The 19,823-nt window shown below is 38.0% G+C and overlaps 2 protein-coding genes across 5 annotated transcripts in view; one reads left to right on the top strand and one right to left on the bottom strand.

Moving 5' to 3' along the window:
* Window positions 1-12,453, bottom strand: part of Spata1 (spermatogenesis associated 1) — a 41,122-nt gene extending 28,669 nt beyond the window's left edge. The window contains exons 1-5 of one of the 4 annotated variants that reach the window (XM_059266408.1): window positions 12,341-12,439; window positions 9,781-9,847; window positions 7,057-7,220; window positions 2,185-2,291; window positions 930-1,047 (exon numbers count right to left, since the gene is read on the bottom strand). In XM_059266408.1, coding sequence (XP_059122391.1) covers window positions 930-1,047; window positions 2,185-2,291; window positions 7,057-7,092 — 261 coding nt within the window. In that variant the 5' untranslated portion in view covers window positions 7,093-7,220; window positions 9,781-9,847; window positions 12,341-12,439. Of the gene's footprint in view, window positions 1-929; window positions 1,048-2,184; window positions 2,292-7,056; window positions 7,221-9,780; window positions 9,848-12,340 lie in introns of all 4 variants that reach the window. The other 3 variants (XM_059266405.1, XM_059266407.1, XM_059266406.1) reach the window with 3 other exon arrangements.
* An 82-nt stretch (window positions 12,454-12,535) lies between these two features.
* On the top strand, window positions 12,536-19,636 carry Gng5 (G protein subunit gamma 5). Its single transcript, XM_059266414.1, has 3 exons — window positions 12,536-12,700; window positions 16,180-16,319; window positions 19,419-19,636. The coding sequence occupies exons 1-2, from the start codon at window positions 12,620-12,622 to the stop codon at window positions 16,303-16,305; spliced, it is 207 nt and encodes a 68-aa protein (XP_059122397.1). The 5' UTR covers window positions 12,536-12,619; the 3' UTR covers window positions 16,306-16,319; window positions 19,419-19,636.
* The last annotated feature ends 187 nt before the right edge of the window (window positions 19,637-19,823 follow it).

Consider the following 19,823-nt stretch of genomic DNA (forward strand, 5'->3'; position numbering starts at 1 on the left):
TCCCAGCAACCACATGGTGGCTCCCAACCATCTGTAATGAGATCTGGTGCCCTCTGCTGGCATGCAGGCATACATACAGGCAGAACACTGTATACATAATAAATAAATAAATCTTAAAACAACAACAACAAAAACCAAAAAACCCAAAACAAACAAAAAAAAACCTCCAAGGCTTCAGAAAAAAATCATTAAATATTCATCTGGCATTCAAGACCTTCGGAGTGTACTTTATGATTGGTTCTCTACTCTCCCCCCACTTTTTGACAAGAATTAATATAACAAAAGATAATCATTCCTTCTTTCTTTTTTTTTTTTTTTTTTTTTTTTTTTTTGAGACAGGGTTTCTCTGTGTAGCTTTGCGCCTTTCCTGGAACTCACTTGGTAGTCCAGGCTGGCCTTGAACTCACAGAGATCCGCCTGGCTCTGCCTCCCGAGTGCTGGGATTAAAGGCGTGCGCCACCAACGCCCGGCCATTCCTTCTTTCTTGGTTGCCTGATTTTCTAATCCTCTGATCATTCTCTTTTCTTTAATCAGGAATCTTTTTTTACCCTTCATTCTTTTCAAGATCAAATGTTATCTTTCAAGATCCAAGTCTGAGTATCATTTCTTTCTCAATGTCTCCTACCTACCTTTTTCAAATTCTGCTGGAAAATTTCTTTTTCTTCACTATATAAATATGACATTTGATTTATTCATATTACATAATTTACCTTGACCATTACACTGAGTGCACTGTAAGGGCAGGCTCCACATTTATCTTTATATGCAGTAAAATGTTAGTATTTGTTTAAAATAAAATATTACAAACATTTTAGAATTTGACCTAAATTATCTCACAGTAGGTGAAAGAACTGACTTGATAAATATTTAAGAAACATAATTTGATAATGTAGACTTTACTTAGAAGGATAAAAATCAAGAAAACTTACCACAGCTAAATTATTTCCAATGCATTTCAGAAATAAAAATTTTTCTGCAACAGCATCTACACCAAGAAACTCACCAAGGCGCTCCCTCAAAGCTTGTAAAGTAAGTTGAGGAGATACTCTGAAATACCATGACATTGTTTTACATAGATTTTGAATATATTAATGAATCAGCAGGTTTAGTCAGTTAACTTACAAATGTAAATACTAATTTAATATATTAAATATAATTTAATGCCTTATGTTCCTATACTGTCTGGGACTTTAGGTTTCCAGTAAGCATTTTTCAAAACAAAAAATGATTACAAACCTGCCTTTTAAAATTGTACAAATGAATATGGATTACAAAAGTGCTTTTTGGATTGAAAAGGAAATGTCTGTTTTTCTAATCTATATCCAAGTTTTATGGTTAAAACAAAACTTTTTATGGAATTTATTATTATATTTGTGTATGGGTGTGCATGCCACTGTGTGTGTAGAGGTCAGAGGACAACTTTGTGGCGTTGCTTCTACCTTCCACCTTTGTGTGGGTCCCAGGAATTGAACTCATGTTGCTAGTCCTGTGTGGTATGTGCTTTCAGTTGCTGGGTGATCTCAGCAGCTCAGAACTGTATATAATGACTATATGTAATGTGTTTTAGAACAGAAAGGAAATCAATGTGACTGGAAAAGTGATGGGGAATTTGAGGAGGTGAGATACCCTCAAGGGAAAAACAAAGAGCTAGATTATATAGTGTCATGTCTGTTTGAATGTGAAAACACACACCACACCACACACACACACACACACACACACAAACACACATATACACATACCTACAGTTTTATTCCTTTAAGCAATTATAAAGACCTTGTCAATATATTGCTTTAACTACTGTTCAGAGTTCAACTGGTTTTGAATTTTAGATCATTTCTGTTAATTATTTTTGTGTATAATCTTAGTAACAAACAGGTTATACACTGTTTTCTGGGCAGTAGCAGTATTATGTCCAGATGATGTGTGTTCCTATAAAAATGTTTAAGATATAAAGCTTATGTATGTATTGCAGTACTGGGGATTACACCTGGTACCTTGTTCACCACTCTACTCCCAATCCCTATTACTAGCATTACACAGTACTATTTATTAACAGCATTTACTGAACTAGGAATGGATCCATCAAACTGACAAGAGATTTTCCACTTAGAAGATTTTCAATTTTCAGAAAATATATTTCTCTTTTTTACATAACTTATTTCATTGCCACAAAATACTTGCCTTATAAATCCAGCAGAAATAAACTTGTTAATAACTTCTATTGAAATAGTATTTAATTTATAGTTCCACGATCCTTCAGGGACATAAAAAACATGAAGTTCCACCAACTGAATAAGAAAAACATCAGTTAAAATTTTTCTAAAGTAGACAAAGAATTAATTTATTTCCTTTTTTTCCTTCCTTTCTTTCTTTCAACAAAAGTTTATTACAATGTACAACAAGCTCCAGGATAAAACTTCATTCTAGCTTTAAGTAGCGAAAGATGTTAGGGCAGAGAATTCAGATTTTAAACAGGAATGAAAGGGGGTTCTCTACTATCTTTGGTACAAGGACAGCTTATTTTTGCCAGACTTCTTAATTTCATCTGTGGTCAGAGGGCCCTTCCCCACAGCCTTGACTTTTAGTTCCTCAAGTTTCCTCTTCTTTGACTTTGCCTGAAAGCCTTGTCTTCCTCATCCCTTGGCCTAAACCTTGTGCTGTTTCTGGGGCTTCTTTTTGCCCTCTCATGGCCTCTTCCCCAAACCCTGATCATAAGCCAGAAATGGAGATGGTGTTTTCTTATTGCTAGCTCTATCCCTCACTCCACCTTATATTTTCGATTCCTTATCTTTTGTGTATTGTCTGCCTCTTAGAGTTTTGGGGATTGTAGCCACACAGTGTCAATCAAAAAAGCTAATACTGTGGTTTGGGGAATATGTTTGTTCCCTAGAGTTCTAGGAAGAATCTATTCTTTTTTTTCATATTTAAAATATTTATTTGCTATATTAAACATTTGGACATATTTTGCTCAACAATGTAAGCCTTATAGCTCATTATTTTACTCTTTGGCTATTTATAAAACTGAGATAACATAACAAACCTATCAGTCACACATCTTGAATCAGAAAATATATATTAAGGTTTTAGCTAAAGAAAGTTGTTTCTTTTTCAGTGTTATGTAGTTCAACCATGAAAGAACTTTTTTAAAGGTAATGGGACAGAAGGAATTGTCAGTGTCTCTCAGCTCATAGCTGGAAGAATTTAGAAATCAGAGTGACTATCTAATGGGCATACTTACTCCCCTGGCTTTACCATAGATTCTTTTTTTTTTTTTTTAATTTTTATTTTGCAATACAATTCAGTTCTACATATCAGCCACAGATTCCCTTGCTCTCCCCCCTCCCGCCCCCCTTACCTTCCCCCCAGCCCGCCCATTGTTTTTGTTGTAGTAATCTAAATATTTTTAATGGAATACTAATTAGAGACATAAAATATGTCATGGATTAAGGTTTTTTTTTCTTTTTTCTTTTCTTTCTTTCTTTCTTTTTTTAAGTAAATGGTTTGGTACAGCACAAACAGGCTAAGCTAACAATCAAGTCCTACATCAAGAATAGATTCCCATCTTCTCCAGGACTTGATTGTTAGCTTAGCCTGTTTGTGCTGTACCAAATCATTTACTTAAAAAAAAAAAAAAAAGAAAAGAAAAGAAAAAAAAAGAAAAAAAAACCCTTAATCCATGACATATTTTATGTCTCTAATTAGTATTCCATTAAAAATATTTAGATTACTACAACAAAAACAATACTTAGAGGAGTCCCATGTTCTTTAGTCTAGCAAAGGTTGATATCCACTGCACATTAAAATTCAAGGGGCTTAACTAATTATACTATTAACTGCAACAGGAAATATCTGGGAACTTTGGAAGTTTGAATAAGGAGCTGGAGAGACAGCTCAGTGGTTAAGAGCAGTTGCTGCTCTTGCAGAGGGTCCAAGTTTGGTCCCCAGCACCCACATTGTCAGTAACTCCTGTGTCAAGTGATCCAACACTGTTCTCTTGGCTCTGAGAGCTCATGGTATACACACACACACACACACACACACACACACACACACACACACACAAATGCAAGTAAGATAAACCTTTAAAAACATTTGAATAAGATCTGTTATTAAAATCAGTAGTTTTTACAGGAGATAAACTGGTTCTTGAACTAAATAAAGGTTTTGCTTAAGCTGTTTTATAAACCAAATAAATCACTCCTATACTTTTGAGGATTAAACATTACTAATGACTTAAATGTTTGACATATGCTGATTTTTCAAGAACAGAACATTTAAAAGCTTATTCTCTAGTTAGAATGTGAAGTTAATTATGACCTTATCTTTAACAAATACATTAATATCTCCTGAATTAAATGTCTATATTCATGCTTAAAAGGAACACATGTAATTTTTTTCTATAAGTGTAACATGGTTGTAAAACTGAATATTTTAAATGTGTATGTTAAATATTCTATTCTTACAAATCACCACATTATTCTAATATTATACTCCTGGCTATATAGCAAATAACTTATCAACAATGTTTCCATTAAGACCATTAACCATTTAAGAACACATTAAGCCAGGTGGTGTTGGCACAAGCCTTTATTCCCAGAACTTGGGAGGCAGAGGCAGGCATAGCTCTGTGGGTTTGAGGCCAGCCTGGTCTACAGAGCAAGCTCCAGGATAGCCAGAGCTACAAAGAGGAACTTTGTCTTGAAAAACCAACCAACCAATCAACCAACCAACCAACCAACCAAACAACCAAACAAAAACCAAAACACATTAAAAGAATATGTATAGGTCTTATATATTTTTCCTTTTGCATTAGATTTCAAAATAGCTGACAGCATGACAATATCAGATCTTATTTCTATTTAAAGTCTTTGTAAGTTACCATGAATGTTTAAATATTTACAATTTACATAAAAAGTTAACATTTTGCCATGCTTATTTTTTCTTTCTTCCTTTTTTTTAGACAGGGTCTCATATAGTCTACACTAGCCACAAACTCATTGTTCAGATGAGGATAGACTTTAACTCTTGATCATCCTGCCTCTGCGACCCAAGTGCTGGGATTACCAGCATTCACCACCATGTCTGGCACTCTCTTTCTTTCTTTCTTGACAGAATAGACTAAATATGATACCATGATTTCATATCTAAATATCCCTAAATATTTTGAGATCTACAATCTATCAAAAAGGACTTCTCTAACATTTCTATTTTCACATTAAGCATTTAGTCATTTATCAGTGTCAACTAGTATCTCAGCTATATTCAGAGGATATTAATGGTTAAATTTTCCTCAAATTTTTTCAGCCTCAAATTCAATCACGACTCATATATTAGAAGCTAGGTATGGTGAGGCCCACCTCTTATCCCAGCATTTAGGAAGTCAAGAATCGTCAAATGTGCTAGTAATCAAGTATGAGCTAAAAGCATTTGCATCAGAGAGGAAATAAACAGATTTGCCATCATCAAAGAAAAGTAGCAAGCAGCACAAGTTTCTGGGACAGGGTTAAGATCCAGCTTCAGATTTGTTGTTAGATGCTTGCTTGGTGATCATCCAAACAGTGATGTCAAATAGTCAGCTGACTATATGTCTATATGATCTGGAATTTGCAAAGGAGGACTTATATGGAGATACAAATGAAACCCATATAAAGTTGGTATTAAAATCTACTAGGCTGGATCAGAATACCACCAAACAAGAGCAGAGAGAACTTATAATACCTTAGAGCTGAGATGGTCCACTACAGAGATGTTGGAAAGAAGAGGAAGATCCAACAAAGGAGACAAAATGTAAAACCATGGACAGGAAAAAAAAATCCAAGATAATATTTATGCAAGAAGCAATGTGAACCGAGTGGAGGTGGTGCATACCTTTAATCCCAGCACTCAGGAAGCAGAGTTCAAGGCCAGCCTGTAGGCAGAGTTTTCCTGTCCCAACCACCTCCCAAATATAATCACTCAGAGGTTTAATATAAATTATAAATGATTGGCCAATAGCTCAGGCTTATTACTAACTAGCTCTTACAACTTAACCCATTTCTATTAATCTATGGGCTGTCCCGAGGCTTGTGTCTTTTACTCCTATTCCATTTGGTGTGTCCAATTCACTCTCCATCTGGCTGGTGACTCCCTTGACTGTCCCTTCCTCATCCCATCATTCTCAGTTTGACTTACCTGCCTAGCTTTATCCTGTTCAGCTATTGGCCAGTCAGCTTATTTATGAAACCAATCATAGAGATATATATTCACACAGTATACAGAAGGATTATTCCACAGCACCAGCCTGGTCTACAGAGCTACTTCCAGGACACCCAAGGCTACACAGAGAAACACTGTCTCAAAAAACAAAACAAAAGAAGCAATGTGAAGGAATTCTATCAAGGAAGAGAAGGATTAATGGTGTCAGCTATTGTATTCAATCAGATCAAGTATGTTTAGAAGAATTAAGTAAAAAAATTCATGATGAAGAGGTGAATTTAACAAGAGTACGTTTGTGAAAAGTGGAAATATGATTGTGGAAGATCAAGAAAGAACAGGAAGTTGTTAGTAGTTTAAGAAAGTACAAAATACTTGTACAAAAGAATAAGTCAATAAGTGACACATAGTATGAATGCCTTCCAGCAAAAGATTTCACTTGAGACTCATGGTCATGAATTTAAAGTGAAAATGGCCCTTATACTTGCATATTCTTCCTCAAGTCTTCAGGGAAGATTAGGTGGAAAATGTATTCATTAGGGTTGTTGTTTATCAGAGAAGAAAAACAAAGCAGGAGATGACAATTAGTCAAAAGTATGAGCCAGAGTGATCCCGTGTCTTACTTAGAGAAGTTAAGCTAGGTCTGGAGGGCATCACCAGTTAAGAAACAGTAAAAAGGGTGATAAGACTAATTCATTGTTGGTCATAAGAGAAAAGATGTTAGAGAGGCAATAAGCATAATCAAATAATCTAATAATATGATATGGGAAGTTGGGATCATAGTAGAATCAGCATCCAACATTTTATGTCATTCATATTTTTTGCTTTTTTCAGAACCAATGATAGGCATGGTTTTCTTACCTCTGATGAAGAAGGTCGACTTGGATTGAGCGACATATTGACCAGTGTTCAATAGGATAGTTACCAGGTGGAGTTTTGGATGTTTTATATATCTTTCATTTAAGCAGCATTAAATGTTTAAATAGATTTTTGGTTTAAGATAGCATTCCAGCTATTTCTGGTCTCTGATGTGTTCAAAGAGTAAAAAGAAAAACATAAAAGCATTAATGTAAACCTAAAATATAAGCTTAGAAATGTATACAGTCATATTATTCTCATTTAAAAAGACATTATACACTAAGTAGGCTAGTAGTTCTAAGAAAACGTACGCTCTGTATAGACAGCCTCCTCAACTTATGGTGTGGAAGTGATATTGTCCTTGAATTTTAGAATTGTTGTCTCTTCTTGAGCTAGTAATACGTGACTTGATACTTTCTTGGAATGCTGGACATTAACAATACGACACAGCTCTACTGTCAGTTACAGGGTTACAAAGGTGAGTATGCTTACTAAGCTACAAAATTCAGTAAATTAGTTGTATTAAGTACATTTTATTTTCAGCTTACAATGGAGCCCCATGCCAGTCAAGGACAATAAACTGGTAATTACATTATGATGTATTTTTGACAAGAACATATTTTACTATTTACTAAACAATTCATTTTTATGGGTCAAAAATTTGGGTGAAATACATACATAATATAGAAATATACTTTTACATGGGGAAAGCCTGAATTTATATCAATGGTCACTGAATGATGAAAACTGTTTTCTCATATGCATTTATTTCAGGGCATAGAATAAATGTAAGCAATTGTTCTAGCTGAAAATACTAGTCTTTAAATATATCAAGCATTGTTTTTGTATTATTTCCCTGGTTTTCCTCATAGAATTTATGGCAATTCATAACAATGCATGATAAAATTAAATATAAATATTACATATTATAAAATGATATATTAAATATAAATATAATAAAAACTGAAAAACAGGGTAGTCGAAATATTACTCTAAAAAGAAATTTCCAAAGTTGGCCAATCCTAGATGATACATACACTAACTTATACAATACTTACACTAACACAATCAAAGCTTTTTTATATCTCAAAGCACTGCTTTACACTGACCTCCAAGTAGTAATTTAAGTCATACAAAATTCAAAACTTTTCTGATCTTGTACTTATCTCAGTTCTGTGAACTACTACTAGATACCACTAACTGTTTTAACAGTATCAAAATTAAAAAAAAATATTTTGTGGGCTATATAATCTTTTGAATCAATTGAATATAGAGAAAGAAGCCATGAAGCAGTTATCATAGCCATAAGACATGCTCATAGTATGAGAAAGATGTAGTTTATTGACATTTACAAATATATTGTAAAAACAGACTGACTAAGCAAATTGATTGTAACAGGTATACAGAGGGGACACATAGCTGAAACTACTTATAAGCAATAAAGGCCAGAAATTTTGCTGCTGAGGTCCTGAGCCTTGGATTTTCTTTCAGTTTGGCCTATGTGTGGGGTAGTTCTAGTTTTGGGGTTTTCACATAGAATCAATTCCCATGACTTGTCTATGTTAACTTTATAATAATAACCCAATGCTTGATTAATTTGAATCTGTTATTAAATCAATAATAAGTTTAAATAACAACTTAGGCATGATTAGAATTTGGAGTTGATCCTAACCAAATAATTTCACATACTAAATTCTAACATAATATTTGGGATTTTCAAATTATTTATTTATAATAATTGGCTAATGGACAAAGTAATACCAACAATTCAAACAAAAGGAAAATTGATGAGCAAAGAAAAGATGATTATAGAGTTCTAATATAATCTCTCATGTATTACAAAATTTTGCTTTACAACCTTTCTGCCAAGAATGGACAATCAACCTTACCTGGTATACTAATTTATACTAATTTAGTTTGCCTAAAAGTGAGTTCTTTAAGCTGTGGGTACAGTGCAGGGGAGGACCACTTGCATAATGTGTGTAAGGCTTAGGTTTGAGCTCCCAAAACAACCTGCTAAAAATATAAGTAGAGTAAGTACTGAAAAGTATCCCAAGGCCACATCTGGTCTTAGCAGAAAAGACTACAGAGATCATTAAAAATGACTTTGAGACTCAGTTGCAGAGCTAAAATAAAATTTTAAGTATTTCTGGTATTATTCAGAGCAAATAGGATTTGAGTAATTTTAGTAATTGATTGATTTGATACTAGCATATACAAAGAGATACTCAGTGAACTAGAAATCCTAAGTAACCACTAAAATTGGGAGTTTGACATAGGCTATATTTAAATACGGCAGAACCCCACATAAAGCAATCAAATGGATTGGGCACTAGAAAAGCAGGGTTCTAGTCCTCTATAGCGTACAAGACCATTCATTGTGGTCTATGTGCCTTAAATCTGACAAGAAACTGATTTGGGCTCATTAAGACCCTTTCCAATTTTTAAATTCTTTATTCAGGAAGTAAGAGAAATCAGGATATAATCAACCTTATGCTAGATGATGGGAATACTTCTTGACAGGTCTCTCTGATCAGGATAAATTCAGGTTCTATTTCTGTTCTGAGAGTTTTGTCCTGCCTAGTTCATGGGTAACCTAATAAAGTTCTAACCTTCCTAAAAGGTAATTTGTGTTAGCTAAATAAAGTGCCTAAGGACACCCCAGAGCCTATATATTATTAGGTTATTTTAAGACTTGTAACACTAATTAGAGAATGAAATCTTGACCTGTTGATTTGGGCCTCTGGCAGCACAGTACATCATGGCAGGGACACAAGATAGAGGAGCTGCTCACCTTATGACAGAAAATGAAAGAGTGAGGAAGAGGCAAGTATCCTAATATCCCCATCAAAGATATGTTTACCTTCCTTCCACTAGGCCTCACTTCCTAAGGGCCCAGCGTTCCAATAGCACCATAGGCAGGTAACCAAGCTTTAGCATTTAGGCCTTTGGAGTGTATTTAGGATAGAACCCATAGCATGAGGTGAATGCTAATATGGTAAGGTAGAAGGAAAAAAAATGTAACATTTTAGAATAAGAATATTTAATACCCCATGGCTAACATGCATAGGTGTTGAACTAAAATACAAGTCTTATGACCCAACTTATCACTGGTTAAAATTCTTTTAACAAAATTTACTTATGAGTTCCATATTCAATTATGAAAACTAATTACTATATCAATATATGAGCAAAACCATAGAAATGCATTACATGTATATAATAGGATTAAAACTGAGAAACCTAAATTGTAGTTTTTCTAGAAACAAGTCTTTCATTTTGTCCCAACTTCAATTTCTGTAGCTACTATAAAGTAGAATAATGTAAACTCAAAAGTCCAGAGTTCTCATCACTACATGGTGGAATCTACAAGTAATATAAACTCATTGGAAAACTCATTTTGAGACCTCCTGGCTTTTGGTTAAACTACAAAGGCTTGTGAATGTTGAAAGTATTTTATTTATTCAATACTGAACTAAGACCCAATGAACAGAAGTTGAATTAAGGTGTGGAAGCTAGGAAAATTTAAATTGGCAGTGTTCTGCAAATAAAACACAAAATGGCAAGATTTCTTGGTTGTGTTTTCTTGCCATTCATTGTTAATAGGTTCTCGTGTCAAGCTACTTTTGACAATAAAGTCTATCTTTAATCATCTAAAATGTAAACACACGGTAAAGCCTTTGAAATACTTTAGAACATAGTGGAAGATTAAAGAACAAGCTTTTATTAGGAGATGTTGATAGCTCATGAACTACATTTAATGCTCAGAGCTTCAGATGCAAATGAACTTAAAGGGGATTCTGTTTTCCTCCCTTCCTATGCCAATACATACTGCTTATTAGATATACTATAAAAACTAAGTTAACATCTGGTATTTGAGACAGCAATACATTCTGTGGCTTCCTAACCCAATAGTTTGGCGAAAGAAAAAAAAAAACAAAAACAAAACAAAACCTTGAGACCAAGACAGAATTAACTTTGTTTATTCCTCAACATTTACTTAATAATGTGTACTGTACCATGTAAGATCTTTGAAATGCCTTCCAGCCCTAACATTTCATAGTTCTTAAATATTATTGCAACTAATATAAAGTAGAACATTCCTTAAGTTACACAAATTTTATCTTAGAAATTTGTGTTGAGATTTTAGCATACAATATAGGCAACAAGGCACAAGGTAAAATATCTGTGTTACCTTCATATTCGTTCATTCATTTATTTTGGTGGTGCAAGCCTTTAATCACAAGGCTTAGAAGGCAGCTGCAGATGGATGGATCTCTGTGAGTTCATGGCCAGCCTAGTCTACATAGCGAGCGTTTCAAGTTAGCCAAAGCTACAAAGTGAGACCTTGTCTCAAACAATTATGTGTATGAATGTGGGTCTGGGCGTATGTGAATTCAGATGTCCCCAGAATCTAGAAGAGGGCTACAGTACCCCTGCAGTTGGAGTACTGACGCTTGTGAGCTGCCCAGCCTGTGAGCTGGGAACTGAACTCAGGTCCTCTGCAAGAGGACTCAGGTTCGAGTCCTCTAACCGCTCTCTCTCCAGCCTCACTTTTCATATTCCTTATACATATAACAATTTCATTTCGTTTCAAACTCAAGAACTCCAGGAAGCTTACTTTCTAACTTCGCCAGTTTAAAGGGCTTGCCGAAGGACACCAGGGGAAACTGTACAACCGTAAGAGCTGGGTGAAAAAAAAAACAAACTCCAGTGCACATTTTTGTGAACTGGTATGAACTGGTCAGTAATGCGATTTGTCGGCTGAGATTTTTTCCTCACTATACAAATGAAACAGCACTTAGGACGAAACTCATGTTTATGGATACTAGGTCTCACCCGGGACACTGGAGCTTGAACTAATTTAAAACTTTGAGTGTTTTCTCCTGAAAACCCCTCCGGGGTTTAGTTACAAGCACGAAGTAAGCGATTACAGAGACCTCAGAAGAGCAAACGTGCCCTAAACGCCAAAGCTTTCATTTGGAAAAGCACCGGGACTGACTCCTGAAAGGACGCGGAAAGGGGACGCCGTGCTGGGCGGCCGGCGCCGCTGGGCGACACGTCCAACCCCGGACCCTCAGGGTCCCCGGGTCCCGCGGCCCCGGGCGGTTACGGCCCTGCGCCCTCCCGCCCGGGCCCGTTGGACGGCGGGTCCCCTAGTGACGGGGCTGAGCCGGCGGGGACGATCCGCCTGCGACTCGAGGCTGCGCTGCCGTTTCCCCTCACCCCGCCGCCGACTCCAAGCCGCGGCGCCCTCTCCCGCGTCGGCACCCCGGGGCCGCCTTACCTCGCCCGAACCAGCCCCTCCTGACGCGGAAGGCGCCGGCCCGGCGTCGGGCCGCACCGCCCCCCGTCGCCGCCGCCGCGCCCACCGGCCGCTCCGCCCCTTCTCCTCGGCTCGCGCCCGCGGGGCAGCCGGCGGCCCCCCGGGGGCGGGGGCGCGCATGCGCGGCGCGCGCAGCACCGGAAACTTAGCCGAAGTTCGGAGCCCCGCCCCCGCCCCGCCGCCCCGCGACCTGCCGCCCCTCGCTTGGCCTGACGAGTCGGCACGGCTGTCCCGAGCGCCATGTCGGGTTCTTCCAGCGTCGCCGCCATGAAGAAGGTGGTCCAGCAGCTCCGGCTGGAGGCCGGGCTCAACCGCGTGAAGGTGAGCGGGCGTGCGCGGGCGGTGGGCCCGGGTGGGGAAGCGTGGGCGGAACGCGGCGCCTGGAGCTCGGGCCGGGCTGCGGCGGGCCGCGCGGCGGAGGGGTGAGCCCTCCCTCCCTTCCGCCCACTCTCCCCTGTCCCGGCGGGTCTCGATTTTCGGGCCCCGACTTTCGATTCACACTTCTCACCCCGGATCGTCACCAAACTTAGTCCCAGTGCGCGGCCTTGGAACACTTCCGAGACTGCGCGGGTAACTGCAGACGACGGCTTAATAGGCTAGTTTGTTTGCGGAACGGCCCGGGAGTCTAGGGACACCACCCTTGCTCAGGACAGCCTCGAACAAAGGCGTGTTTCGAACCGCCTGGCACAGTTTGCTCGGATCTGACCTTGCCGGGGTGTCTGTTTACTGGTTCACATGCCCGAGAAAGTGATTAGCGCTGGCCTGGGTCGGTCTTACTTTGCCGTCTGTTAGGATTTCCTTGTCTTGGGCTGTTGACTTTTGGGGAAAGTTCTTCTGTCCGTGTTGATAGACAGCCAGGTTTTCAAACGCTGTTCTGAGGAGTGTTCGCTTATTTTTAAAATCCTAAACAGATTGGCTTCTTTCTTATGCAGTAGGTCGGGTAACATGTAAAATACTTCCCGTGGTTATAAAAAGAAACGAGAGTATAAATCACCCTGCTAGAAGCTGCCAGTTTCCAAGGTGATTTGATTTTATATTCAGCAGGCTAGTCTTTGTTTCCAACGTGCTTTGTGGAGAGGACTTCTATTTAGCTTCCCTAAGTAGAAATGTCAGAGACCACATAACTAACTTCCTTGTGGGAACCTTAGGAGGATAGGGAGACGCCCATCAGTCTTGGTTTGGACTCCATTTCCCTAATCAGATTCCCACCTCTTCCAACTGACTTACTCCGTCTTGGAGAGATAGAGCTCTGAAAGTTGAAGCAACCTATTGGTCATCATCACTCATAAAATGTAACTATCATAAGGTAGGCCAGGAAGAAAAAAAATAGTGAGTTGGGGAAGGAAATAAAAAGGCAGATGAATGCAGTATTAATTACAGCAGTGGTACTTGGCTCTAGTGGCCAAAGAAATGAGCTCTCAGACCAGAACTTCCTTTTCCTGGAAACCCCTAGCTGCTCAGTGGCTGCTTTCTAGCGTGATCTTCTTGCCTTGTGTATCTTCATTCTTCTGAAGTCTTCCGATTGGGATCATTTAAACCACCACAAATAAACACATTTTGGAGTTCTCATAGCAAAGCACATCTCACTCAGGAATTTAAAGGAGTTTTCCTAGGTTCCCAGATTAGGTTAGGTGCCGTTTCACATCATCCACGCCATGCGTATGCTAGGTACCTCTTTTGTGTGTGCCATTTTAAAGCCGGCATAAACTTAGTGTTGCATTTGTTTAGTTGGTAATTCCAAGTGCTTTACCAAACTCCCAGAGGTAGGTCAGGACATTTGGAGGCCTGACTAATAGTTCCACCGTGTCAGCTTCCTGGATGGTGACTGTTACTGTGTTTTGGGTACTAGCAGCTTTTCCATTTCAGTCTCAAGGTTCCTGTTTAGAATGCTGTTTTTTTCACTGGTTATTGAGCTCGATTTGTTACCACTGAAATGCCAGCTAAAATGTCAACTCAGAGACACCTTCCCAGCTAAAATGTCAACTCAGAGACACCTTCCCTGGAGTGACTACCTTGTCATTTAATCACTCTTCTTTACTGCACTATTAGTCACATAACATTAGCATATCACTGTTCTTTATTATCCTCAGTGCCTGGAAATATAGTCCATATGTAATGGTACTTGAAAAATTTGTGGGAAAGGAATTAACAGGTACTTTATGCTTACTGACGGATGTCAACAAAGCCAAATGGTTTAACACTGAAAACTGATACTTTACCCTCCATACAGTAGCTACTTTTAAGGGGCAAAGCAGGGTATTGCTGTTTGTACAAGATTTAAAAACTGCAGGAACCTCTTACATTCAGAGACAAATAAACATGAGACTTACTGTCCTGAATTACTATATAAGCCAAACACAGGTAGATTCAAATTGAGTTTAAACTTACCTCAGGATGATTGATCCTCTGTAACAATATAGCTGTTACCTGAGGGGCTTTTGATACAGAGTATCTATAATGCTATTAACTCTTAAGGATACAGCACCTAGAGTTACCCTAGAGATAGCAGAGATTGAGAATAAATAGGGGAATTAGATGGTTTTGGTGCATTTTTAGTCACTCGTGGTCTACATAACCATTCAGTTTGTTGTGTTGGTATTTGTATTCAATCAACTAGTTTGAGATAGGGTTTCTCTAAGGAGCCGGACTGGCTTTGAACGCAACTGTTTTAGGTATAAAACCTGGCACTGACAACCTTCCACCCTGTTTCTTGTGACTTGAAAAGCTAAGTGTACCTTAGTTTAACAGCTTTAATTTAAAAAGGATTGTGTATGCATGGTGTGTGGGCATATGTGCCATGGTGCATACAGGGAGGGAGTTAAGAGAACAACCTTACAGAGTTGGTTCTCTCCTTCCACCTTTATGTGGGTTCTGGAAGTAGAACTCTGGCCCAGTTGAACCACCTTTCTGAGTAGCCTGTCTTTAAAAAAACGCTTTACTTGCCTCAAATGTGATTTGGCAGTATTATTATATGTATAGAGTGCAAGCCAAATAGGATTTCAGTATTTTTTCATATTCCTAGATTTCCTAACCAGAATATATATAATAGTAGGTGTTTAGATGAATGAATGCATGTCTCACTTAAGTGCAAGACAGTATATGGATGGGTATACATTTGAAGATTGTAATGAAGTGTTGCTTGTCTGAGTTCTGTGCTTGTTACCTCAGGTTCATGGACATTTCCAGTTTGCTTTCAAGACAGTTTCCCTATGTTAATCTTTTTGTTGAACTACTAATACTACGACTACTTTAAATAAAAAAAAACACAAGCTATTGGGCTAGGGATGTGACTCAGTTGTTGGAGTGTTTGCCTACGAATACAGAAGAGTCCAGAGTTGAATACAGGAAGTCCAGAATTGGATCCCAGCATTGCATAAACCTGGCTTGATGGGGCAGGCCTTTAATCCCAGCACTCAGGTGGTAGAGTCAAGAGGCTCAGATGTTCAAGGCTGTTTGCTACATAAAAAGTTTGAGGCCAGCCTGGGCTATATGACAAAACAAATCCTATGCTCCCCAAATCAAGCTGTTAGGGCTTGTTGAACAGCCTGTCATATAAGAACAAGACATGCTGTGCTCTACAGATAAAGGGGATTGTATTTCATATTGAATCATTTGATGCCTGCAGTAAGTAGAAAAAATAGTAAAGCCAGTTCCTTTTACTACGTGTTTTAAGTATAAGCCAGTGTGGAACTGTTAGCTGTCAATTATTTGAAGTGCTGTCTATTTTAAGTGTTTTCAGATGTATAAAGACCATTAAACCTTACCAACAGACATTTCTCCACTCTCATTGTTATTTATAGGTTTCCCAGGCAGCTGCAGACTTGAAACAGTTTTGTCTGCAGAATGCTCAACATGACCCTCTGCTGACTGGAGTGTCTTCAAGTACAAATCCCTTCAGACCCCAGAAAGTCTGCTCCTTTTTGTAGTCATGTATCTTGAGGTAAGTTTTCTTCCTATCACCCCTTTTCCATATAAAAGAAGAACCAGCTAGGTTTCTAGGTTTTTATTTGTAGCACTAACAACATCTATCCCTATAATTTTGTTTTCCAAATTTCTTGTTTTTGAAGTAGAGTGAAAACTTGATTAGTAATCATAAAGACTAAAGGTTTCTATAAAGAGTGCTGTGTAACTCTAACAAGGTTTGGGAGAGTCACAAAACTCCACTATCACAGGCATGCGTTTGTACATTATCAAATTGAAACTTTAACAAAATTTATAGTCCTTATAGGACCGACTCTGTCAATACTCTGGTGGCTCTGAATAAACTGTGTAAGAGAGCCAAGGTGGTTGGGGTACCTGAATAAGCAAACATGGCACAGGCATCTGGAATAAGGAACAGGTTTTACCTTTATTTCCATTTGTTGAGAAAAGATTTAAAAAAAAAAGAGAGAGAGAGAGGGAGGGAGAGAGATTTGCACTTGTTGGCAGTGAACTGGATTTGAGGATTAAGACAATGAATCACTTGCTCTTTAGTACATCTGTCAAGAGTTTATATTCATGTTCTAGATCAAATACCATGTGTGAAAAAACCTGTTGATCCAAAGATGTGGCCAAAACTGCTTCAGCTAGTTTAAAATGTAATTAAAGGATACTGTCTGTCATTTGTAATCTTTGGTACATTAGTTAATGGTATTGAATTGGGAAGCAGACTTAAACTGTGTATTAAAAAGTCTTTGTGTGTAGTACACACCCTTATACTAACATTCTGACTCAAAGTCCAGGAAGCTGCTTCCTAAAATACCTTATTACATAGGCTTTGTAGATTTGGGAGTGTTCAGGAAGTGTAAGTACTGTTCCAGTAAATATAATGATTAGTTAAGAATACAAGGCTTTTTGAAACATCAAGGAGAAGGGGAATAAAGCTGCTTTTAGGTAATACGTTCTCCATGAAGAAACAGTGTTAACAGTCCAGCTCATATCTTTATATTTAACAGTGTTAATAGTTTCCGGCTTTTAGCAATATTCACTAGGGTCTCAAGGAGTTGCATATTTTTATAATTTACTAAAAATTCTTTTTTAGACTCAGTTCTTGCATTTTTACAGATTAATTTATTTTCATCTAATATAAAATGTTAAGTCTGAAGTCCTATTAATACCTTTTTTGTTTTTAAGAGTCCACAGTTCAGTGTTTAAATGATTTACATTTATAAATGACTGAGATAAGAACCCAGATTTCAAAATAAAATTAAGGCTGTTAATTCCAGCAGTAAAGGAAAACTTTGGATATTATGATTTGAAGCAATTTAGGGTGAGGAAAGGGTATTTAGATATAGAAACACTGCTCCTTAAAACTGTCAGTGAATTTCCAGATCGCCTTCCTAAAGTGCATATTATAACCCAGGGGTTCTAAGGTTTAAGGCTCCAGACCCTGTAAACTCTGCTGATGGTCTAATGGACATTAAAGACGTGGACTAAAAGAAAATCACTGGCGTCTATACTCAGCTTTTAAAAGTAAAACCAACCAAAGTAATTTAGCAACAGAGGACGCAGAAAGGAAATGACCATTGTTGTTAAAGTGTTTCCTCTTAAGAGCATTTCTGTGTCAGTAAATATTCACAGGGCTTTCAGCAGCTGAGCTATAACATGGTAATTACTTCACTTAGTATCAGTTTCCAAGTTTGAGGCCATGGCCAAGGCTGACATTTTGGTGGCTGGCTGTATACGTTAGTGGTGAAACTACCAAACAAGCACATAGATTGTCTATTCATTCCTCCAATGGGCTGCAGTAAGATTGTTGATGCTGCTGACAGCAGTATGTTCAGGATTCTTGCATGTTTTCTGTGTGTAGGTGAATAGAAGTGACTTTATCGTAAATCATTTTTCCAAAGGAGCTTTGGATTTTCCCTATTGAATGTTTTTGTTTGCCTTTTTATTATGAAAAAGTATATTTCAGTAATTTTAGAGATGTCAGCTATAAGACTCCAGAAAACGGGTTGATAGGTATTTTGCCTGTTGTAAAAACTAGGGGAAAGTTGGATTTTAGAGCGTTTTGTAGATTTTATCTTCAAAAGTAAACAAACAGGCTTAGGCTCAATTTAATTAAAAAACCCTTTATAAACTGATATTCAAGTGAGCCGCCTAAAAATAGAGGGGTTGACTGTAACACGAATTTCTAAAGGTCTTATCATAAAAAACCTGGTGCCAGATATTGTAAATGCTGAAAGATCAGAGAGATAACAGAATAAGGCACAGACACCTTACCTCTAGGACTCCTCAGCCTGAAAAAGCCTTGGTCAATAGGCCTCTAGCTGAATGAGCTTCTTCAGCTGAAAAGGCTCTAGTTCCTGTCTCCTCAAGCCTTACATACCTTTCCTGTCTCAACTTTCTTTCTTTCTTTTTTTTTTTTTTTTTTTGGTTTTTCGAGACAGGGTTTCTCTGTGTAGCTTTGTGCCTTTCCTGGAACTCGCTTTGGAGACCAGGCTGGCCTTGAACTCACAGAGATCCGCCTGGCTCTGCCTCCTGAGTGCTGGGATTAAAGGCGTGCGCCACCACCGCCCAGCCTCCTGTCTCAACTTTCTTAGTGCTGAGATTAAAGGTGTGTGACTCCCCAAGTATTGGGATTAAAGGTGTGTGCCACCACTGCCTGGCTTCTATGTTTAATCTAGTGGCTGTCTGATCTTCTGGCAAATTTTATTAGGGTACACAATATATCACCACAGTTGCCTTATGGTAGGTGTATACCAGCAAACCCATAGTAAGCTGAAAATACATCACACTCTCACCTATCAAGTCTACTGACTTAGCAGCACAGCGAGGGGTTGGTAGTTGACCGGTCTTGGTCCTGGAGTGGACTAGGGAATGTCACCTCACTGCTGCTACTACACAGCATCTCAGAAGAACAGCATTACCGAATATGCCCAGGTAGCCCTTTACACCATTGTGAGGTTGAAAAGGATCATCTGTATGTTATTACTCAGAAAAATAGGCAGAACATAAACCATTTTCAAAAATAAAAAACAATTGTCCTTGCTTAAATATTAGTTATAAAGTATCGATAACTTTTTTTTTTTTAACATTTTTATCTTTTTTCTCCCATCAGGTTTCTCAAACCACTTTTCATGAACCAGTGGATATTCAAGAGAACTAAATTTGAAGTCTGTACAAAAGCTTCTCTATAACGCGTGCCATAATATACAATCTTCTACTTGTCAGATCTTAACATCTACCTCTCTGAATTTTCATGGATTTCTGTTTCACAAGGTTTAACTATTTTATATACACTGGCTGTAGCATACAATAAAACAGCATACAAATTTCTGGCCTTGTTACTGTTAATGAAATGCACTGTATATTAATTTTTTCAATACCAGCTCTTAACTTATAGAACAATTGGAAATTTTTGTTCAGAGTGGGAGACTTCCAGTTTCTTTCAGTTAGTTAGAGGAATTAATTTAAATATTCCAAATATGGGTGGAGAGGTGGCTCAGTGGGTAAGAGTACTTGC

Source organism: Peromyscus eremicus, chromosome 6 (genome assembly GCF_949786415.1).
Source record: "Peromyscus eremicus chromosome 6, PerEre_H2_v1, whole genome shotgun sequence".
Lineage (NCBI taxonomy): Eukaryota > Metazoa > Chordata > Mammalia > Rodentia > Cricetidae > Peromyscus > Peromyscus eremicus.

Coding starts and splice junctions, on each gene's coding strand:
- Gng5 (XM_059266414.1), top strand. CDS start 12,620: ATGTCGGGTTCTTCCAGCGTCGCCGCCATGAAGAAGGTGGTCCAGCAG. Junction 12,701..16,179: donor CCGGGCTCAACCGCGTGAAG/GTGAGCGGGCGT, acceptor TGTTATTTATAG/GTTTCCCAGGCAGCTGCAGA.